General features: G+C 45.6%; 1 protein-coding gene across 2 annotated transcripts in view; it reads left to right on the top strand.

Moving 5' to 3' along the window:
* The window catches only part of Pkd2l1 (polycystin 2 like 1, transient receptor potential cation channel), a 37140-nt gene continuing 18691 nt past the window's right edge, over positions 1-18449 (top strand). The window contains exons 1-2 of one of the 2 annotated variants that reach the window (NM_001415836.1): positions 1-409; positions 906-1019. In NM_001415836.1, the coding sequence (NP_001402765.1) occupies positions 175-409; positions 906-1019 (349 nt within the window). In that variant the 5' untranslated portion in view covers positions 1-174. Of the gene's footprint in view, positions 410-905; positions 1020-18287; positions 18314-18449 lie in introns of those variants that run through there. The other variant, NM_001415837.1, reaches the window with a different exon arrangement.

The following is an 18449-nucleotide window of genomic DNA, read 5'->3' as shown; positions in this document are numbered from 1 at the left end:
GTGTGAGCTCAGCTCAGCTCCCCCACCCAGACAGGAGGCAGAGGCTAAAGGAGAGCAGCTGCTCTTAGACACCACTCCCTGGGCTCTCTGCTTCCAGTGTCAGTGCGGGTCGTTGTCCCCGTGTCTCCTGTGAGAGTGGGCACCTGTGGTGGCAGGTTTCCACCTCTGGTCCCCATGAATATTATGGAGAATTCCAAGGAGCAGGAGCTGCAAACACTGGGGAGCAGAGTCTGGGACAATCCTGCCTACAGCAGCCCTCCTTCCCCGAATGGGACCCCGAGGATCTGCACCGTCTCCAGTGTGGCTCTCCCTGAGACTCAACCTAAAAAGCCAGAAGTCAGACGCCAGGAGAAGACACCAAGAGTCCCTGTGTCCGGCTGCTGTCTCCTCATCTGTCGTGGCATCAGAGGTACGGGACACGAGGAGAGGTTTTCCTGGGGTGTTAGAGTCAGAAAACCTTAGGTTTGAGAGGGGGACAAAAGTGACCCAAAAGAAGAAATCTTGGTGCCTATGATTTGTCAGTGTTAGAGTTGCTTGCCCCAGGACAGAGGTCCAGCTCTGGGACTGCCAGAAAGGTCACTTAGCACAGACATTACCTGGGGACCCAGACAGAGTATAGAGAGAATGATACGTGGAACACTGAGGTGAGGGGGCTCTAGACCACTCCACCTGAACAGATACCCACCCCATTCACAGCCTCACTCTGACCCAGTATCCTCACCCCCTCTCCCACAGGGACTTGGTAGGAGGTCAGGCAGGGGTGTGGGTGCTGTAGTCAGGTCCCGGGGCACACTGGATGGGTAAGGAAGGACCAGTGGGGATGGGGTAGGGACTAGGGACAGGGAGGAGTGGATCACTAAAAGGATGTGCTGTTGGGAACTCTGGACTTCCTTCTATGCCTGTAGGGCTGTGGGGGACAACGCTGACTGAGAACACAGCCGAGAACAGAGAGCTTTATGTCAAGACTACCCTGAGGGAGCTTGTGGTGTACATCGTGTTCCTCGTGGATGTCTGTCTGTGTGAGTAGCCACTGTCCTGTGAGCATCTGCCTGTGAGAGGCACAAGCGTGTGAAACGTCTGTACCTCCCAGGTGGTATTCATCCAAGTGGATCCTGGGAATTTTGTGTATATACCAATATACAACTCTTGTGACTTCTCACACTGAGTTCAAAGGAGGAAACGCAGTGGGTAGAAATATTGTTCATAAAAGGAGATTCCTCTCAAATTACTACGTAACCTGATTTTCAAATTCAAGTGCCTACTATTGAGCCAGCAGCCAGTGTTGTGTTGACAGGTGGAAATGTTTGTTTAACCCTTTGTAAAGGATAGAGGGTCCCCCTTTCTCTTTAGTGGGTTTTGTGTGATGGGTTATCATGTGACCCATCACACAAAAATGATCCGTGTTTCTAAGGGCCAGGAAGAAAACGATTCAGGCTTTAGAGAGTTCCCGAGAAAAGGGTTGGGGTTCAATAGTGTGGCCAACTCCACACAAGCAGGCAGGCTCTGTGGGACACTCGCTGGGGAGCTCTGGTGTCCAGGTTCAGAGACGCAAGTAGAAAGCTGCGATGTAGACTGTGAGAGAGCTGGAGTGCAGGGATGACACAGAGTGACAAGGGTGGCTTATGTGGAGACTGAAGTCCAGGCTCTGAGTCTGCAGATTCAGGGCCAAACACACCACTCTGTCTGTTCCCACCTAGGGGACCCTGTGTTTTTCTTGTAACTTCTTTGAATGTCAGTTTCCCCTTCTGTACCTACCTGATCCGACAGGGCTATGTGGCCTTTATATGAGTGGGCCATTTGCTCAGCCTGACATGTTGTGACAACAGTTTCAGAACACTCACCATGCAGTTGTCTATCTCAGCTCTGATCAGTTTGCTGCCTTTTACTGGAAGAAATATACCAAGGGGCATCGGACTGACAACAGTGTCCTGTGGCATCATTACTTCTGTTGTAAGAAGGCATGTTACGACTTGGTAGCTATCATAGATCTGACTGAATTCTGTCCCTCCTCTATGCATTTACCAATTTGCCCTGCTCCCTACTGCCCAAATGTAAGGCAACCTTGAATTATGACCTCTTATCCTCACAGAGGCCACACGATAGGAAACGTATACATACACTTCCATGGAAACCGATTAGCTTTCTATAAACAGAAGGGTCTGACTCTCCTGCCTCTCCCTTTGCGTTCTCCCAACCCCAGGGCTGTAATGCGTTTCTCTTTCCTCATGAAGTGTTTCAGCAGATCCAAACCCTTGCCCTCCTCCTTCAGCCCCTGATTCTGTGAGTCTCCTGGCAACGTTTATCTGAATGGTAATACATCTTGACTTCCTTTCTACAAACCTACAAAATTTCCATACGTTTTAACAAAATTACTTCTGGAGATATCATGCAGGAGGAGCATCACGCAGTCTCTGAAAATAATCGTGCTTGTCTTCTGATTCAATAGTGGAGTCACAACACTTCCACGTGGTCCCCCTAGCCTAGTTTTAAAAAAATAAATAAAAACAAAAATCTTTGAAGGAAGAAGTCTGTGGAAACATTCCACACTCCATGATTCTAACATGGTGTTCTGGAGAAGACTAAGATCTCCCAGGGGTTGCCAGGGGCTTGAAGGTAGAGAGGTAAACATTTGAAGAGGATTTTAAACAGACCCGGTGCTTCTCCATGTGCCAGTTACACAGTGTCAGGTTTATTTTGCAACCAGTGTATCTTTCGGGTTGGGATTTTCATACAGAAAGTAGCTGTTTGCATGGGGCCAGAGGCACGGTTATTGCACCTTTAATCCCAACAACAGGGAGGCAGGGGCTGAAGAATCTCTGAGTTTGGGGCCAGCCTGGTCTACGCAGTGAATTCCAGAACAGCCAGGACTATAGAGAGATTTTGTCTCAAAACAAGACCAAAACCAAGCAAACAAACAAAATACAAAGCAAAAGCCTACCTTTGGTCAGTTAGTTTGTTGTTCTTTGCTTGTGGGGACAGGCAGTCCAGGTTAGCCTTTCTCTTCCGAGTACTGAGAAGGTCAGCCTGAGCCACCATGCTCAGGATTTTGTGTTGCTGCTTTACTTACCGAGTCCTGAGCCCAGAAGGACCTCACACATGCTAGGCCTTCCCCATTGCTAGTCTATCCTGCTGGTCTTTACTTTTTAAAATGTGTTAAATGGAACCATCACTGGGACAGGAGAACTGGTGCACATCTTCCAGCTCAGCATTCAAGAGGCAGAGGCAAAGGCAGGTAGATCGCTTGAGTTTGAGGCTAGCCTGGACTACCAGTTCAGGAACAACCAGTTCCAGGCCAGCCAGAGCTACATAGTGAAACCTCTTCAAACAAACAAACAAACAAACAAACAAACAAACAAACTCAAACAACAAAAATAACTGTAAAGCTAAATTTAAAAGTACTATAAACTTTGAAATAGCTAAAAGGGAAGAGAAATTTTAAGCATTTTTTAACTACACACACACAGACACACACACACACAGACACACACAGACACACACACACACACACACTCCTGACAAGTAACGGATGTAATGGCTGTTTTACATAGCATATATAGGTAAGGAAACATCACACTGCCCCATCTATTCATGCGAGAATTATCTGTCAGTTTAAAAATAAAGAAGGGGGCTGGAGAGATGGCTGAATGGTTAAGAACCTGGTTGCTCTTGCAGAGGACCGGGTTTGAGTCCCAGCACCCACAGAGCAGCTCACAGACATCTGTACCTGCAGTCGGGGAATCTGATTCCCTTTTCAGGCTTCCAAAGGTACTGCATGCATGTGCCACGACTTGGAGGCAAAGCACCCACATAAAATAAAAATAACGAGATAATACGTATGAAAATGCATATTGTAACTGGTTCTACCTAGAGAGACACTATCATTTAAGGATTCTTCTAGAGACTTCAGCCCTTTAGGTTAGCAATTTCTGCAGAGGGCCTCAGTTTACCACCTCCATCGGTGGGAACGGTAACAGCGGGGCCTCACTAATCGGTTTCACAGAGGCAACTGTGTCACTGTTTAACTTGTACTCCATTTCACAAATAAGAAAAAAAGTTTCAGGGTGACGAGGAGCTTCCCTGGGGACAGGAAGTGAGGAGAAGAAGAAGCAGAAAACCGACTGAGCAGCCATTGCCCTCTTTCAAGGTTGTGGGTTTGAGTGAGCACACAGCGGGTCCTGCATGCAAACATTACTTCATTGTCACCCAGCATATTGTAGCTAAGGGATGTGGAGGAAGCTCTGTTTGTCATCAGCGTCCCTTCCTTATCCTCAACAGCATCCCATCCTCATCCTCAACAGCATCCCATCCTCATCCTCAACAGCATCCCATCCTCATTCTCATCAGCATCCCATCCCCATCCTCATCAGCATCCCATCCTCATCCTCATCAGCATCCCATCCCCATCCTCATCAGCATCCCATCCTCATCCTCATCAGCATCCCATCCTCATCCTCATCAGCATCCCATTCTCATCCTCATCAGCATCCCATCCTCATCCTCATCAGCATCCCATCCCCATCCTCATCAGCATCCCATCCTCATCCTCATCAGCATCCCATCCTCATCCTCAACAGCATCCCATCCTCATCCTCATCAGCATCCCATCCCCATCCTCATCAGCATCCCATCCTCATCCTCAACAGCATCCCATCCTCATTCTCATCAGCATCCCATCCCCATCCTCATCAGCATCCCATCCTCATCCTCATCAGCATCCCATCCTCATCCTCAACAGCATCCCATCCTCATTCTCATCAGCATCCCATCCTCATCCTCATCAGCATCCCATCCTCATCCTCAACAGCATCCCATCCTCATTCTCATCAGCATCCCATCCCCATCCTCATCAGCATCCCATCCTCATCCTCATCAGCATCCCATCCTCATCCTCAACAGCATCCCATCCTCATCCTCATCAGCATCCCATCCTCATCCTCATCAGCATCCCATCCTCATTCTCAACAGCATCCCATCCTCATCCTCATCAGCATCCCATCCTCATTCTCATGCACATCCCATCCCCATCCTCATCAGCATCCCATCCTCATTCTCATGCACATCCCATCCCCATCTTCATCCTCAGTTTCCCATTCTCATCCTCATCTGTATCCCATCCCCATCCTCATCCCCATCCTGTTTCCCATCCTCATTCCCATCCCCATCCGCATCCTCAGTTTCCCATCCTCATCCTCATCCCCATCCTCATCAGCATCCCTTCCTCATCCCCATTAGCTGTTCCCACTCTCATATAGCTGACAACTCCCTCCCCTCCCCTAACAGTAGAATCTTAAGAGAATGCTGCTACACTGCTACCTACTGTTCTTCCTTCTATTGCTATATTTAAAACACAAGGACTGTTTTGTTTTGTTTTGTTTTGTTTTGTTTTTTGAGACTAGGTTTCTCTATGTAGCCTTGGCTATCCTGGAACTCATCTTGTAGACAGCCTGTCCTTGAACTCCCAGACATTCACCTGCCTCTGCTTCCTGAGTGCTGGGATTAAAACCCATATCACACCAGGCTAAAGAATATTTTTATTTATAATTCACCTCCCCCTGGTCCAAAGGCATCTGATTGTTTTTTTATATCACCAGCATTTCTCCAATTCTACACTTTCACATATAATTACATCAGCCATTTTCTCTTATGTTTCTGAGTAGTTTATTTATTTTAATTCGATGAGCAAGCTATATTAAATTAAAATCCATTAATTAAAACTTTCTCTTACTACCTCAGTGTTTACTATGAGTAAATATGTCCAGACCTGTTGCCTTCTCTTGCTTTTGTTAAATCTGTTCCCAGGGCATGTCTAAGGAGATTAAGTCCAAAGATGAGACTATCTTCTTAGTGCCGTGTGTGACCATTTGCCTCGTTTGAACACTACACATATTTATTACAGTGACTATAAGACCACAGCAGGGTAAGACTCTATGAGGATTAGAGATTCTCATTCCTAATTATTAGAATTAAGTAGGTATAAAACAATTCAACAATCTGCCTTAATTTTCTTGTTTTGATTCATGGTAGGGATAAACAGTTTCTTACTCTTTGTTATTTATACTCACTTGGTATAAATTGTACAAGACAGATATTGTCAGGAGGTGAGGGAGATTTTAGGAAGGAAAAATTGTTAGACCATGGCAGGAATTACCAATGAGGGCCTTCGTTTCGGGAACTAGAATCCTGGGAGCGGGAAAAATGGTCTATGAAACTGGGCATCACCTGCCTAGCAACTGGGCTCAGAGTGAGCCCGGAGAACTCACTGTGGCAGAGCCACGGTGGCCTGGTGTCCTCCCCGTTATGTTTTGCTCCAGGAACGCCATGACCATTTGGTGACTCACTTGGCTAACTCGGAGCTCTCTTCTTTAGCCAGGCAACATGGGAGAGCTATCAATCTCCTCACAATGTCATAATGCAGCCCTGGGCCAACACAGAGAGCATTCACACCTAGGACCTCACTTGACCGTGACTGGATTTCTGTGAAGGATAGATAAGACTATTTCCATGCCAGAGATCAGGAAAATGTCACCCTTGTCTTTATGAATAGTACGGAAATGATCCGACGCTTAGAAAGGCTCACAGTAGAGTCCTTCCGGTCTCCGCCATTGTTCACAGAGAAGTGCAGGGGAGTGAATGATGGTCCTGCCCCTCCCTCCACCCCCCTGCCTCCCTCCCTCCACCTCCCTCATGGTATTTATGAAAGAGCCTCCAGCCCTTTGTCTTCTTGCAGGGACGGCTGTGGCCTTTTGTTGATGGAGGAAACACTGAAGTCTTTATGTAGAAACAATGGCTATTTGTTTTATCAAGCATTTTTGTTATCTCAAAGGTGCACCTGGGACAGTCCCTATGTAGGAAAGCCTCTGAGCCATGACCTAGGCTGGGTCTGGTTACCATGGAGTATAGAGACTCTCAGCATTTTGACTCCCGTCTACTCATCAATAAATGTGGATTGTTAGCACCTTGTCATTGCTGGCTCTGGAGAAGCCTATCTGCCTTCTCTCACTCTGTCTTGTTTTGTTTTTAACATATATTTGGGGCACCCATGGAGATAAGAGAGGCCAACTTCCCATAGTCGGTTCCCTCTTTCCACCATGCGAGTTCTAGGAAACCAAGCTCAGGTCGTGAGGTTCAGCAGCAATTGCCTTTACCCACAGAGCCATCTCACCAACCCATCATTCTGCTTCATTTCAGTGGGATTCAAGGTTCAGGCAGAGTTTCACCTCATCGGGATACTAGGAAAATTTGCCTTTCTTAATTGCACATTCCTAGGATTGACCAGGAAAGAAACAGAATGTGTGTGGGAGCTTCAGTGAGGGTCTTAGGCGAGCCCCTGTGTGGCTTTCAGGATAGTATATGTTAACCGGGCACATGGAGCCATGCTATCAGTACCGGAGGAAGCATGGCCAGAATAAGGCCACCTGACTCGTAGAAGGGTGCCACCAGTGATTAGCCATAGAGATTGGGACACTTAAACTTCTTTGAGCCTTGATCTCCTGCTCAAGAGAAGCTGACATCTGCCTAGCTGCTGTTGGTACTCAGTGACTGCATTAGGCCTTCAACAGATACCAATTGTCATTCCACATTAAAGCTTGTAAGGAGGATAGGTACTGACATCCTCAGACTGGTTTGCTGTAGGTGAGATTGGGCTCTGGTCTTGCTGGCATAAGTGGCCAGGGGGAAAAAGGAGGTTGCTAGTATCATACGGCACTAGCCTGAGTGCTTGCCCCATCTCTACCCTGCTGAATGACCACGAACAAAGCATAGAAACTAAGCTACACAATTCACAGAGAACTTTGCTTATGAGTACAGAGATCTGGCGTATAAGGCTCAAGAAAGACACCAAGGCAGATTGTATTTTGGAGTCAAAAAGGAAAGTTTATTAGTGTTGGAGAGGTGGTTCAGTGGTGAAGAGAACTGGCTGGTCTTCCAGAGGACCCAGGTTCAACTCCTAGAATTCATGTGGCAGCTCACAACCATCTGTAACTCCCAGAAGATCTGACACCCTTTTCTTACCCCTGTGGGCAACGAAAGCATGCATGCAGACAAAAACATCCACACGCATAAAGTAAAAAAATAAATAAAATCTCAAAAAATTATAAAATCAACAAGGAGGCTTATTGGAAGAGTTATTAACACTACGGGCAAATGAGAGACAGACAGACAGACAGACAGCTGCATGGCGGAGGCTCTGAGGAGAGTTCAGGACTCAACGCCATAAATGATAGCATAGCAAGACCTCTGATGAATTCAGGCCCATGAGGCAGAGTAGGGATAACCTTTTAGAGATCTTGAAGGAGTCCACAGCTAGACGGTCTCTAATTTCCCAGCAGGCAACAGGGAAAGGGGTAAGGTGTGGTAGCATCAGTAAGATGATAGGAGGGTGTGGTGGTTATTTTGTATCAGTTTAACACAATCTGACATCATGGGATGCAGGAACAGCAACTGAGAAAATGCCCCAGCTAGATTTGGCCTGTGGTATGTATTTTAAATTGATGATCAATCGGTTGATGTAGAAAACCTAGCTCACTGTGGGTGGTACAACCCCTGGGTTTTGGTGGTCCTGGGTGCTACAATAAAGCAGGCTAAGCAAGCTAGTACATTGTTACAGGGTGTTTGATCACACGGTGAAGCCCAAGGTTGTGCGACTTATTGAAAATACCAGTTTCTTGTTGTGGTGCGGCTCAGCCCTTAGCATACACCTTCAATCCTTTTGGCTAGAATACAGACATGCCCTTAGCCCAAACTTTTAATCCCTAACAATGAAGGTATAAAATTAGTTTGTAGAAGGAAGCACCCATCTTTGAAAGTGATGTCTAATTGAGTAGCAGACATGTGAAGAATTTGACAAAGCAGGATTCGCTCAACTCTCACGAGAGAGGAAAGGGAAGCTACTTAAGGGGCAGTACTGTGAGAGTACAAAGAGAGGAGGCAGGTTTGCCCCATGAGTTTTGCAGACAGGTCGAAGAGAGACAAGCTAGACACAGGTAAAGATAGAATGAGCCAGGGAATGAGAAGGAGTCAGTTTCGAACAGATTGCTAGAAGTTCATTTGAGGTCAAGCAGAGTAAATCAGGAGATACTGAGAAGAGCCAGATTGAATCAGTCAGCTTGGAGAGGAGCTTCGAACCAGAATAGCTAAGTTGATCCAACCAGCTAGAGTGCAGAAAGAACTGGGAAGGGTGAGCTTAGGCAGCAGCAAGTCTCAGAGGCTGTAAACATTTTAGGCCTAGATAAGATTGTACAGAGGCCAGAAGCTTCCAGGGCTCGGCCTAGGTTAGCAGACAGAGGTAGTCAGCCTCCAGGAGGACAGTTACCAATAGAAGTATAAAAGACACTTTAACAGTAAGCTGCAGCCCTCCGTGGCCTTCACTTATGTTATGCCCCTACCTTTACACATGTCCCTACCTCGAGTTATGCCTTAAGTTTCTGCCCTGATGTCCCTGGACAGTGGGCAACAGGCTGTAGAATGTAACAAATCCTTTCCTCCCCAAGCTGCTTTTGGTCATTGTGCTTTTATCACAGCAACAGAAATCTTAACAAGGACAGGTAGTCATTGGTGGCCCTTTGATATTGGGAGTCTGGCAATCTCACTCCAAAAGGAATCACAGCCACAGGCTCTTGACTGGGACCTTATCGGGAGCTGGAATACTAGGGGGAGGGAAAAAGGCTGCTACGGGCATCTCGGTCTGAGCAGCGGTTTCCGCTGGATTCTAGCTGATGGGATCACCAGCCATGTCTGGCAGGCTGTTTGAGAAGTCAGCCTGTAGAAAAATCTTGGAGACTACAATATAAGGTGCACAGGAAAGAGGTTCTTAGGACACTAATAACCAAGTCTGTGCTCTGGGTGGCAGTAGTGGGTGAGAGGTTATGATGATGCCTCAGGCCCAGGTAGAGGTTCTAGTCCCAGAAACAAGGGCTAGGGCAATGGTTCTCAAAGGTGTGCTTGGCAGAGCCTAGGGCTTCATGTGACCTTTTCAGGGATGTTGTAAGGCCCTCTCTTATCCAATGGCATAATTATGTAAGGTTCTATTCTCTCCTTTCTCAGCCAAAGGAACAGATTGCAACACTTGGCCTGCAGAAGCCAATGTGAGAACTGAGCCATCTTCTTTAAACTGAACACTATGGGGCAGGCCAATTCAGTTTTTAAAAAGTGGCTATTATTTTTAGAGAATACAGTGGTTTTAAGTGCAAACATTGTTTATGTATACATGCACAGTTGATTATCATCTTTTAAAAAACAGATTTATTTATTTTATATATAACTATCTTCAGACACACCAGAAGAAGGCATTGGATCCCATTACAGATGGTTGTGAGCCACCATGCGGTTGCTGGGATTTGAACTCAGAACCTCTGGAAGAGCAGTCAGTGCTCTTAACCGCTGAGCCATCTCTCCGCCAACCTGTCATGTTTTTTTTAAGGCTAAGGATTGAACCCAGGACCTAACCCTTGCTTGGCATATGCTTTGCCACCAAGCTTTATCCACAGACCATCAAATGAGATTACCTCATCGTCTGGAGAGAAAAGCAAATGAGACGTAAATGAGAATCTAGACGTTCACACACTTATCCACTCAAGCATTTAGGAAGTTCCATTATGTACTAGACCCTAGGGTGACTACTAAGCATTGTGAAATATTCCAGGCAAATCTGCTTTTAAGGAACAAGGGACTCAAACATGTAATCAACAGTGACATCAGTTGTAGCCTTAACTAGGATTTCCATTGCTATGAACAGATCCCATGACCAAAACAACTCTTACAACGGACAACATTTAATTGGAACTGGCTTACAGTTTCTGAGGGTTAGTCCATTACCATCATGGCGGAGAAGCATGGCAGCATCCAGGCAGACAAGGTGTTGGAGGAGTCAAGAGCTATACATCTTGATTTGAAGGCAGCCAGGAGGAAACTCTGATTCCATATTGTGGGGAGCTTGAGCATTAGGAGACTTCAAAGCCCATGCCAGCAGTGATATACTTCCTCCAACAGGGCCACCCTCCTAACAGTGCTGCTCCCTATGTCCAAGTGTTGCCATAAATATTTAAGGAAAACCAGCTCAACCTTTTATCCCGTGCTAGAGCCAGCACATGTAGGGCCACATGGCACTTGGTTCCCTTTTGACCTACTCTAGAGCCAGCACCCGTCAGGCCACACGGTACTGCAGGGTATCTTTATCTCAGCAGTGCCACTCTGGCCCCCAAGGTACTCTCTGATCCCGGGCGGTCCTCGAGCTGTTCCAACATGGCACTTTGCCACACTGCTTTCACTCACAGTTACTTCCCTTGGCGTGCTGTTACCACACCAGGCATACACATCCCAGTACTGTGGTGGGCTTGGTGTGTCCCGCCACCTCACCTTCCCTTGAACTCAAGTTGCCACATGAAAGAACACACCACACGATAACCTCTGATCCAATTGATGAGCTATAACTTGCCCGTCTACATGGCACAAAGTCCTGTACACACCCATCCCTTAAAAATAGTCATAACAACCTGTGTCTATGCGCAGAGAAGAATCTTAACACCTGCTGCCATGGTCTCCCAGTTCCTTCTCTCCTGCTTCTCCCGCCCTTCCAAGATCTCTGTTTCCACCTCCCTTCCTTCTCATCCAATGACAGGCCTCATTTTATCTTGTCTGCCTTCACCTGCATAATGACATCAATCTACAGCCAAGCATTATACACGAATCTATGAGGGCCAAGCCTATTCAAAGCACCACAGTCCACTTTGTGGCCCCCCCCCCCAGCTCGTAGCAGAAACATAATGCAAAAAAAAATGTATTGAATCCAACTTCAAAAGTCCTCACAGTCTATCACAGTCTCAACGATGTTTTAAAGTCCAAAGTTCAAAGTCTCTTTTGAGATTCAAGCAGTCTCTCAACTGTAACCCCTTATAAAATCAAAATAAAAGAGCTTATCACCTAATTCCCATATCACAAACATATATAAGCATTCCAAAACATCATTGTAAGGAAATACTGGACCAAAGCCAGACCAAAAAACAAAACAAAACAAAAAAGAAAACAAACAAAACAGTTGGGAAAACTCCAAATTCTGCATCTCCACGCCTGATTCCAACTCATTTTAATTTTGTTGACTGCAACACAATTCTTTGCCTCGGGATGAGTAGCAGCCTTCCTTGGTAGGTGTCCCATGGCTCTCGCATCTCTGACATCTTGGGGTCCCCAAGACAACTTCAGCTCCACAGCTTCTTGTTCTAATGATCCACACATGATCTGGGCTCTTCCAAAGGGCTTGGGTCACTAATCCAGCTCTGCCCTCTGTAGTCCTCTAGGCTCTGGCTAACTCCTCTACTGCTGTTGCTGTTCTTGGTAGTCATCCCATGGGACTGGCCCTTGTAGTACACTGAAGTCTTCTACTGCAGCTAGGCTGGACTTTCACCAATAGCCTCTCCTATGCTCTCTTCATGGTGCCAAGCCTTAACCTCTTTGCATGACCCCTTCTGTCCTAGACCTTCAACTGCCACTGAGGCTGCACCTGCACCAGTGGCCTTCCATGTCTCTCACAGTGCCAAGCCTCAGCTGCTCTTCGTGACCCCTTCATGCCTTCAAAACCAGTGCCACCTTGGTGACTCTTACACATGACCAAGTCTGGCTGTGAGCGCAAGGTCCATCTCTGCAACATGGTTTCTTTGTGCCCCCAGAAAACACTTCCCAGGAGAGTTTACCTCAGTGACGCTGGTCATTTCTGAATCACCACTAATTTCTTAGCTGCAGCTAACCAGCTCCAATTGTCCCAGTCGTCTCTTCTATTCTTGACAATAAAGCCTGAGCCACATAGCCAATGCTGCCAGATTCTGCTGCTTGCTGGGGCTGGAACATAGCCCCCTTGTTCTGTTACATCTTACAGATCTGCATGCCTCTGTCTTACGGGTGCTGGGATTAAAAGCATATAACACCACACCTGGACCTAAGCTTTTTAAAGATTCCTTTTCATAAGATCTTTATAAGCAAGGACAGTATACCTCAAGATCCAGATCGAAAGCTTCTGTCATCCCATGTCAACATCTGGATCGAAAGCCTGTGTTACCCAACCTCAAGATCTGGATCACGGGTGTGCCCTCCATTTCTGATCTGTAGTTCATTCCAGATATAGTCAAGTTGACAACTGAAGATAGCCATCAGAATCAACCCCTTGTCAATTTGACATATAATCATATCTCCTTATGTCCAAATGAAAATAACAACCAGGTCATAATAATGCCTAACATGATATAACTATCTCTTGTTCAACTGCAAATGCACAAACAGTAAGCTTAGCTGGGTGGGATCTTACAATGAGGTCATCACTGTCTTAATTTTCCATTTAATATTCTTGAACACAAAATTTAGTTCCATCCCACTTCCTGGTGCCCCTTTAATCTTTGGACCATACATTTTGTAATTTTCATTTCTCAATTTGCTATGTCTGATTGAAAAGCTTTTCATAAGAATGAATCACAAGGCATAGTCTATGCTAGGCTATTTTGAGATTTCCTTTGTCAATGCAATTAATCTAAATCTCTTCACTTTAGCTTCAGGCAGACTTTTTTGAACAGGCAAAAAGCAGCTGCATTCTTCACCAAAATATCACAAGAACAGTCTCTAGGCCACATACTACAATTCTTCTCTTTGGAAACCTCTTAAGTCAGGCCCATACCGTTCAAATCACCCTCAGCACTACTATCTTCCGTGTTTCTACTAGGTTGGCCCATTGAACCCCATTTAAAGCATTCCACTGCTTTCCAAAGTCCCATAATTCACATTCCTCCAAACAAAAGCATGGTCAGGGCTATCACAGCAATACCCCACTCCTGGTACCAACTTCTATCTTAGGGTTTCCATCTCTGTGAAGAGACCCCATGACCGAAGCAATTCTTATAAAGGATAGAATTTAGTTGAGTCTGGCTTACAGTTTAAGAGGTTTAGACCATTATCATCATGGCAGGAAGCATGGCAGCATCTAGGCAGACATGGTTGGTGCTGGAAGAGCCAAGAGTTCTATATCTTGATTTGAAGGCAACCAGACAGAAACTCTGATTCCATGCTGGGCAGAGTGTTAGGGAACATAAAAGCCTGCTCCCACAGTGATACACTTCCTCCAACAAGCCATACTCCTAATAGTGCCACTCTCTATAGCCAAGCACTCATATACATGAATCTATGGGGGTTAAATGTATTCAAAGTACCACAGTTGTGGTTGGTGCAGCAATGGAAGACTGCTCCAGAACTATGTCAAGATGAGGGGGAGGGCAAAGTAACCAGGGGAGACTCAGGAAATCTTGCAGGTACTAGGGAACAATATCTATTTAAGTCTTAGGAAGAATTGTCAGGAAGACTCAACATCCCTGCCATCTGCTTGTTTGTTTGTTCTAACAGAGTGGGCTCTTTGGAGAGGGAGGCATGCCCTTTACTTCTATGACCTGAAACAGAAGTTCTAAGTGGAAGTCTGTCCCTCGACTCCCATTCTGGCTCCTAGAACTTGGTTAAATGTTAATCATACTTAGATACAATGAAAACTTTGTGATGTAGCATTTGATTGGACAGAAATGAACCCCACATAAAATTATATTATGATGAAGAACAGCGGGGAAGGCTTTTGGAAGTAACTGTCTGTGACATATAAAATGAGAAGAAATATTGTCTGTATCCCAGCACTAGGAGGAAGCAGTGATAAACAGAACTGGAGAAATCAGAGTACTGCCTGAAATAAACCTCCTAAGATAACAATCTTAGGGAAATAGATGGAAGCTTTTTTTGTCCTACTATGACAGAATGCTGGACTGGTTAGGGGAGGTATTGTGCAAGGAGGGTGTAGGGAAGACCTAAGAAAAGGTAACTCCTTTTTTTTTATTTAATTTTTTTCATCTTTATTAACGGGTATTTCTTATTTACATTTTGATTGTTATTCCCTTTCTCCATTTCTGGGCCAACATCCCCCTAACCCCTCCCCCTCTCCTTCTCTATGGGTGTTTCCCTCCCCATCCTCCCCCCATTACCGCCCTCCCCCCAATAATCATGCTCACTGGGGGTTCAGTCTTGGCAGGACCAAGGGCTTCCCCTTCCACTGGTGCTCTTACTAAGCTATTCATTGCTACCTATGAGGTTGGAGCCCAGGGTCAGTCCATGTATAGTCTTTGGGTAGTGGCTTAGTCCCTGGAAGCTCTGGTTGGTTGGCATTGTTGTTCATATGGGGTCTCAAGCCCCTTCAAGCTCTTTCAGTCCTTTCTCTGATTCCTTCAACGGGGGTCATAATACAGGTTTTCATGTTGTGGTGACCTAAACCATAAAACGATTTCATTGTTACTTCATAACTGTAATTTGTCACTGTTATGAAAGAGTCATTCAACCCCTGAAAGAGGTCACAACACACAGGATGAGAACCACTGCTACAGAGATTGGTAGAACAATGAAGACTGGCTATACAGGGTGACTGTCAGGGTCAGGGTTGAAGAGACCCTAGACAGCCAGAGAAGCTGTGATGTAAACGTTCTCCTGGACTTAGAAAAGAAGAAAAGGTTTTGGGGGTGCCTCAAAATGTGAAAACATTTTATTTCCCTGCAATTTAATTTCTGCAGTTCTTTGAGACTTCTGGGTATTAGCCCTTTGTCTGGAGTAGTAAAGATGTCTTCACATGGAGCGCCCACCTCGACCAGCAAGGAAGACGCAACAGCCTTGGAATCTTCTCAACAGCCTTTATTGCAGGGACACCTCATTCTTGGTACGGGGGACCCAGGAGAACAAAGGCACTCGCCTTAAATACAAGACAGGCTGTGGCTGTAAACGTGTCCTCTGCGGATTGGTGGAGTATGAAATACCTTATTAGCATGAATATCACCCTGGCCTTGTAGATGCCAGAGGAATGCCAAGGACATGGCTCAAATGGTTGTATACCACAAACGACCACTAAATGTCAGCGCCATCTTTAGCCGCTCCCAACACTCACACTCTGTAGGATGTCTCTTAGCTCCCCCTGGTTGCTTCCTTTGCTATACAGAAACCGTTTGTTTTCATGTAATCCCATCTGTTCATTTCTGGGCTGTTGGTGGTCTGTCTTAAAGTTTTTTTTTTTTCTTCTGGGAATGGAGTGATGACTCAGAAATGAAGAACATTTATTACTCTCTCCCAGAAGACCCAAGTTTGAATCCCAACACCCACATTAGGTGGCTCACAGACCTTGTATCACCAACTCCAGGGGGATTCTATACCTCTGGCCTCCACAGGCAGAACGCACACACATGTATATACCCATCTTCTCCTTCTGCAACACACTCATACACATAGCTAAAAATGATAAAAATATATTTTAAAGAAGCAAGAGTCGTAACCACACAGTGCAAAGGGGTCATTTTTATGGAAAAATAAAGACATTCACTTTCTTTTAAAAAATTATTTATTATTACTATGGTGTACGTGTGGGTATGTATGTACCCACTGTACATGTAAAGGACAAAAGACAACTGTCAGGAGTCAGTTCTCTCTTTCTACCTGGCTTCAGGGGACTGGACTGTCACCATCAGGCTTAAGCAAGCACTTTAACCCACTAAGCCATCTTGCCAGCTCCTCAGAGGTCTTGCCAGTTCATGCGGGAAGTGAATCCTGATCCTGCCCCAGGAGGGGCTGTCTAGCAAAGCACTGTTCAGTCATAACTGGAGGCAGGAAGGCGCTCTGCAGCACCAGGTGACCTGGATTCCTGGGGAAGTGAAGGGGAAAACACTGTGCTGTGTTGACTGCTTGTTGCTCTGAGTGGGGCTCCTCTCTCTGCAGTTCAAAATGGAGGACTAGACTCCAAGAGGATGACGTCACGCTGTTACTCAAGTTCATGATGGCAAGGATTAATGATAATTTCAACATGCACACTTCTTTAATAACAATGTGTTTTTTAATGCCCTGCCTATGCCTAGAAGGGACACAGGTGCGGCATACAGAAGAACATTAAAAAGCACAGCTATAATAAATCATAACCCATGAGAGTTATTAATGAGAGGCATAGTTACTTTTGCAATTGCTTCCCATAATCCATGTTTAATACTCATAAAGTATTTCTATATAAAGATCTGGCTTTACCTTAGGATGAATGAGGGCCCCATTAGTAAAGCTAAAAGTGTCTTGATTTATCTGACATTCCTTTAAGGTAGTGAATTTACCATGTCTCATTGCAATTCACTTTCTGACTGAGACACTAAGCTCTGGAGTTTGCTCATGAGGAACCTTATAAATTTGCATAACCTTAGGTGTTTGGATTAATCTTTTTAATGAGTTTTTGAGAATTTCATGCACTGAGTTTTCACCATTTTTACTGCTTCCTTCAACTCCTCCCAGATCCAGCCCTGTCTAAAGGACTGATTTTTAGAAGCCAGAGTATTCTGTCAGAAGGATTTAGTGTGGTAGTGATTCATTCGTGTTGTACAGTACGGTAGTAAAAAAAAAAAAAATCCCTGGTCTTTGTGGTAAGAGTGACAGGAGTCTGAATGCCTGATCTTTGAAGAACTGATATCCATCCATCTATCTATCTATCTATCTATCTATCCATCCATCCATCCATCCATCTCTGAGACAGGGTCCCTCTATGTAGCTCTGACTGTCCTGGAGCTCACTATTAACATTCTTGACCCCAGTTGATCTGCATAAAATGGAAAAGGGAGATCCCACTCTCCCAGGTTTTTGCAAGCATTGTGGTAGATAAGGTATACCTAGCCTGGGGGACACCAAGCATCAATCATGCTCTCATCACTATGCTATGCAACTGAGAACTTATCCCAAGGTCCTGAGTATATGGTTTAGCATGCACAGTTTTGGCACTGGATTTCGCCTCTGCCAAGAAGAGGAGGAGGAGAGGGGGAAGAAAGGGGGAAGATGCCACCTACTCCTGGTGTTGGACTATACATCCTTCTGGTCACTGAATCTCCTCCATAGAATCTCATGAAGTCATTATCTAGTCCCTAAAATCTGCCTGGCACTATGCCCTAGAAGGTAAAGAAGGGGCCCACTGGCATTCAGCATTCTGACTCTAATTCTGACTGCTTCCACTTCCTGATCCAGTGTCACCATTTGAAAGACAGAGAACAATGCGCTCCCGGGTGGTTTGAATATGCTGGGCCATTGGAAAGTTAGCATTGTTAGTGTGGTCTTGTTAGAGGTAGTGTATCACTTTGGGGTGGGCTTTGAGGTCTCTGTACCCAACCTCTGCCCAGTGTGGAAGAGAGTCCCCTTGGACTGACTAGGGAGCAAGATGTAGATCTCTTAGCTCTTGCAGCACCAAGTCTGCCTACACTCTGCCATGCTTCCCGCCATGATAATGGACTGAACCTCTGAAACTGTAAGACAGACCAATTAAATGTTTACCTTTAAAAGAGTTGCCTTGATCATGGTGTCTCTTCACTGCAGTGAAACCCTAACTAAGACACGCTCCTTCACCGGATCTTGAAGGATCAGAAAGGGCAGCTTTTCCCAGA

The sequence above is a fragment of the Rattus norvegicus genome, chromosome 1 (assembly GCF_036323735.1).
Source record: "Rattus norvegicus strain BN/NHsdMcwi chromosome 1, GRCr8, whole genome shotgun sequence".
Lineage (NCBI taxonomy): Eukaryota > Metazoa > Chordata > Mammalia > Rodentia > Muridae > Rattus > Rattus norvegicus.
Note: the sequence above shows the minus strand (reverse complement) of the source record. Positions and strands in the feature narration are given on the sequence as shown.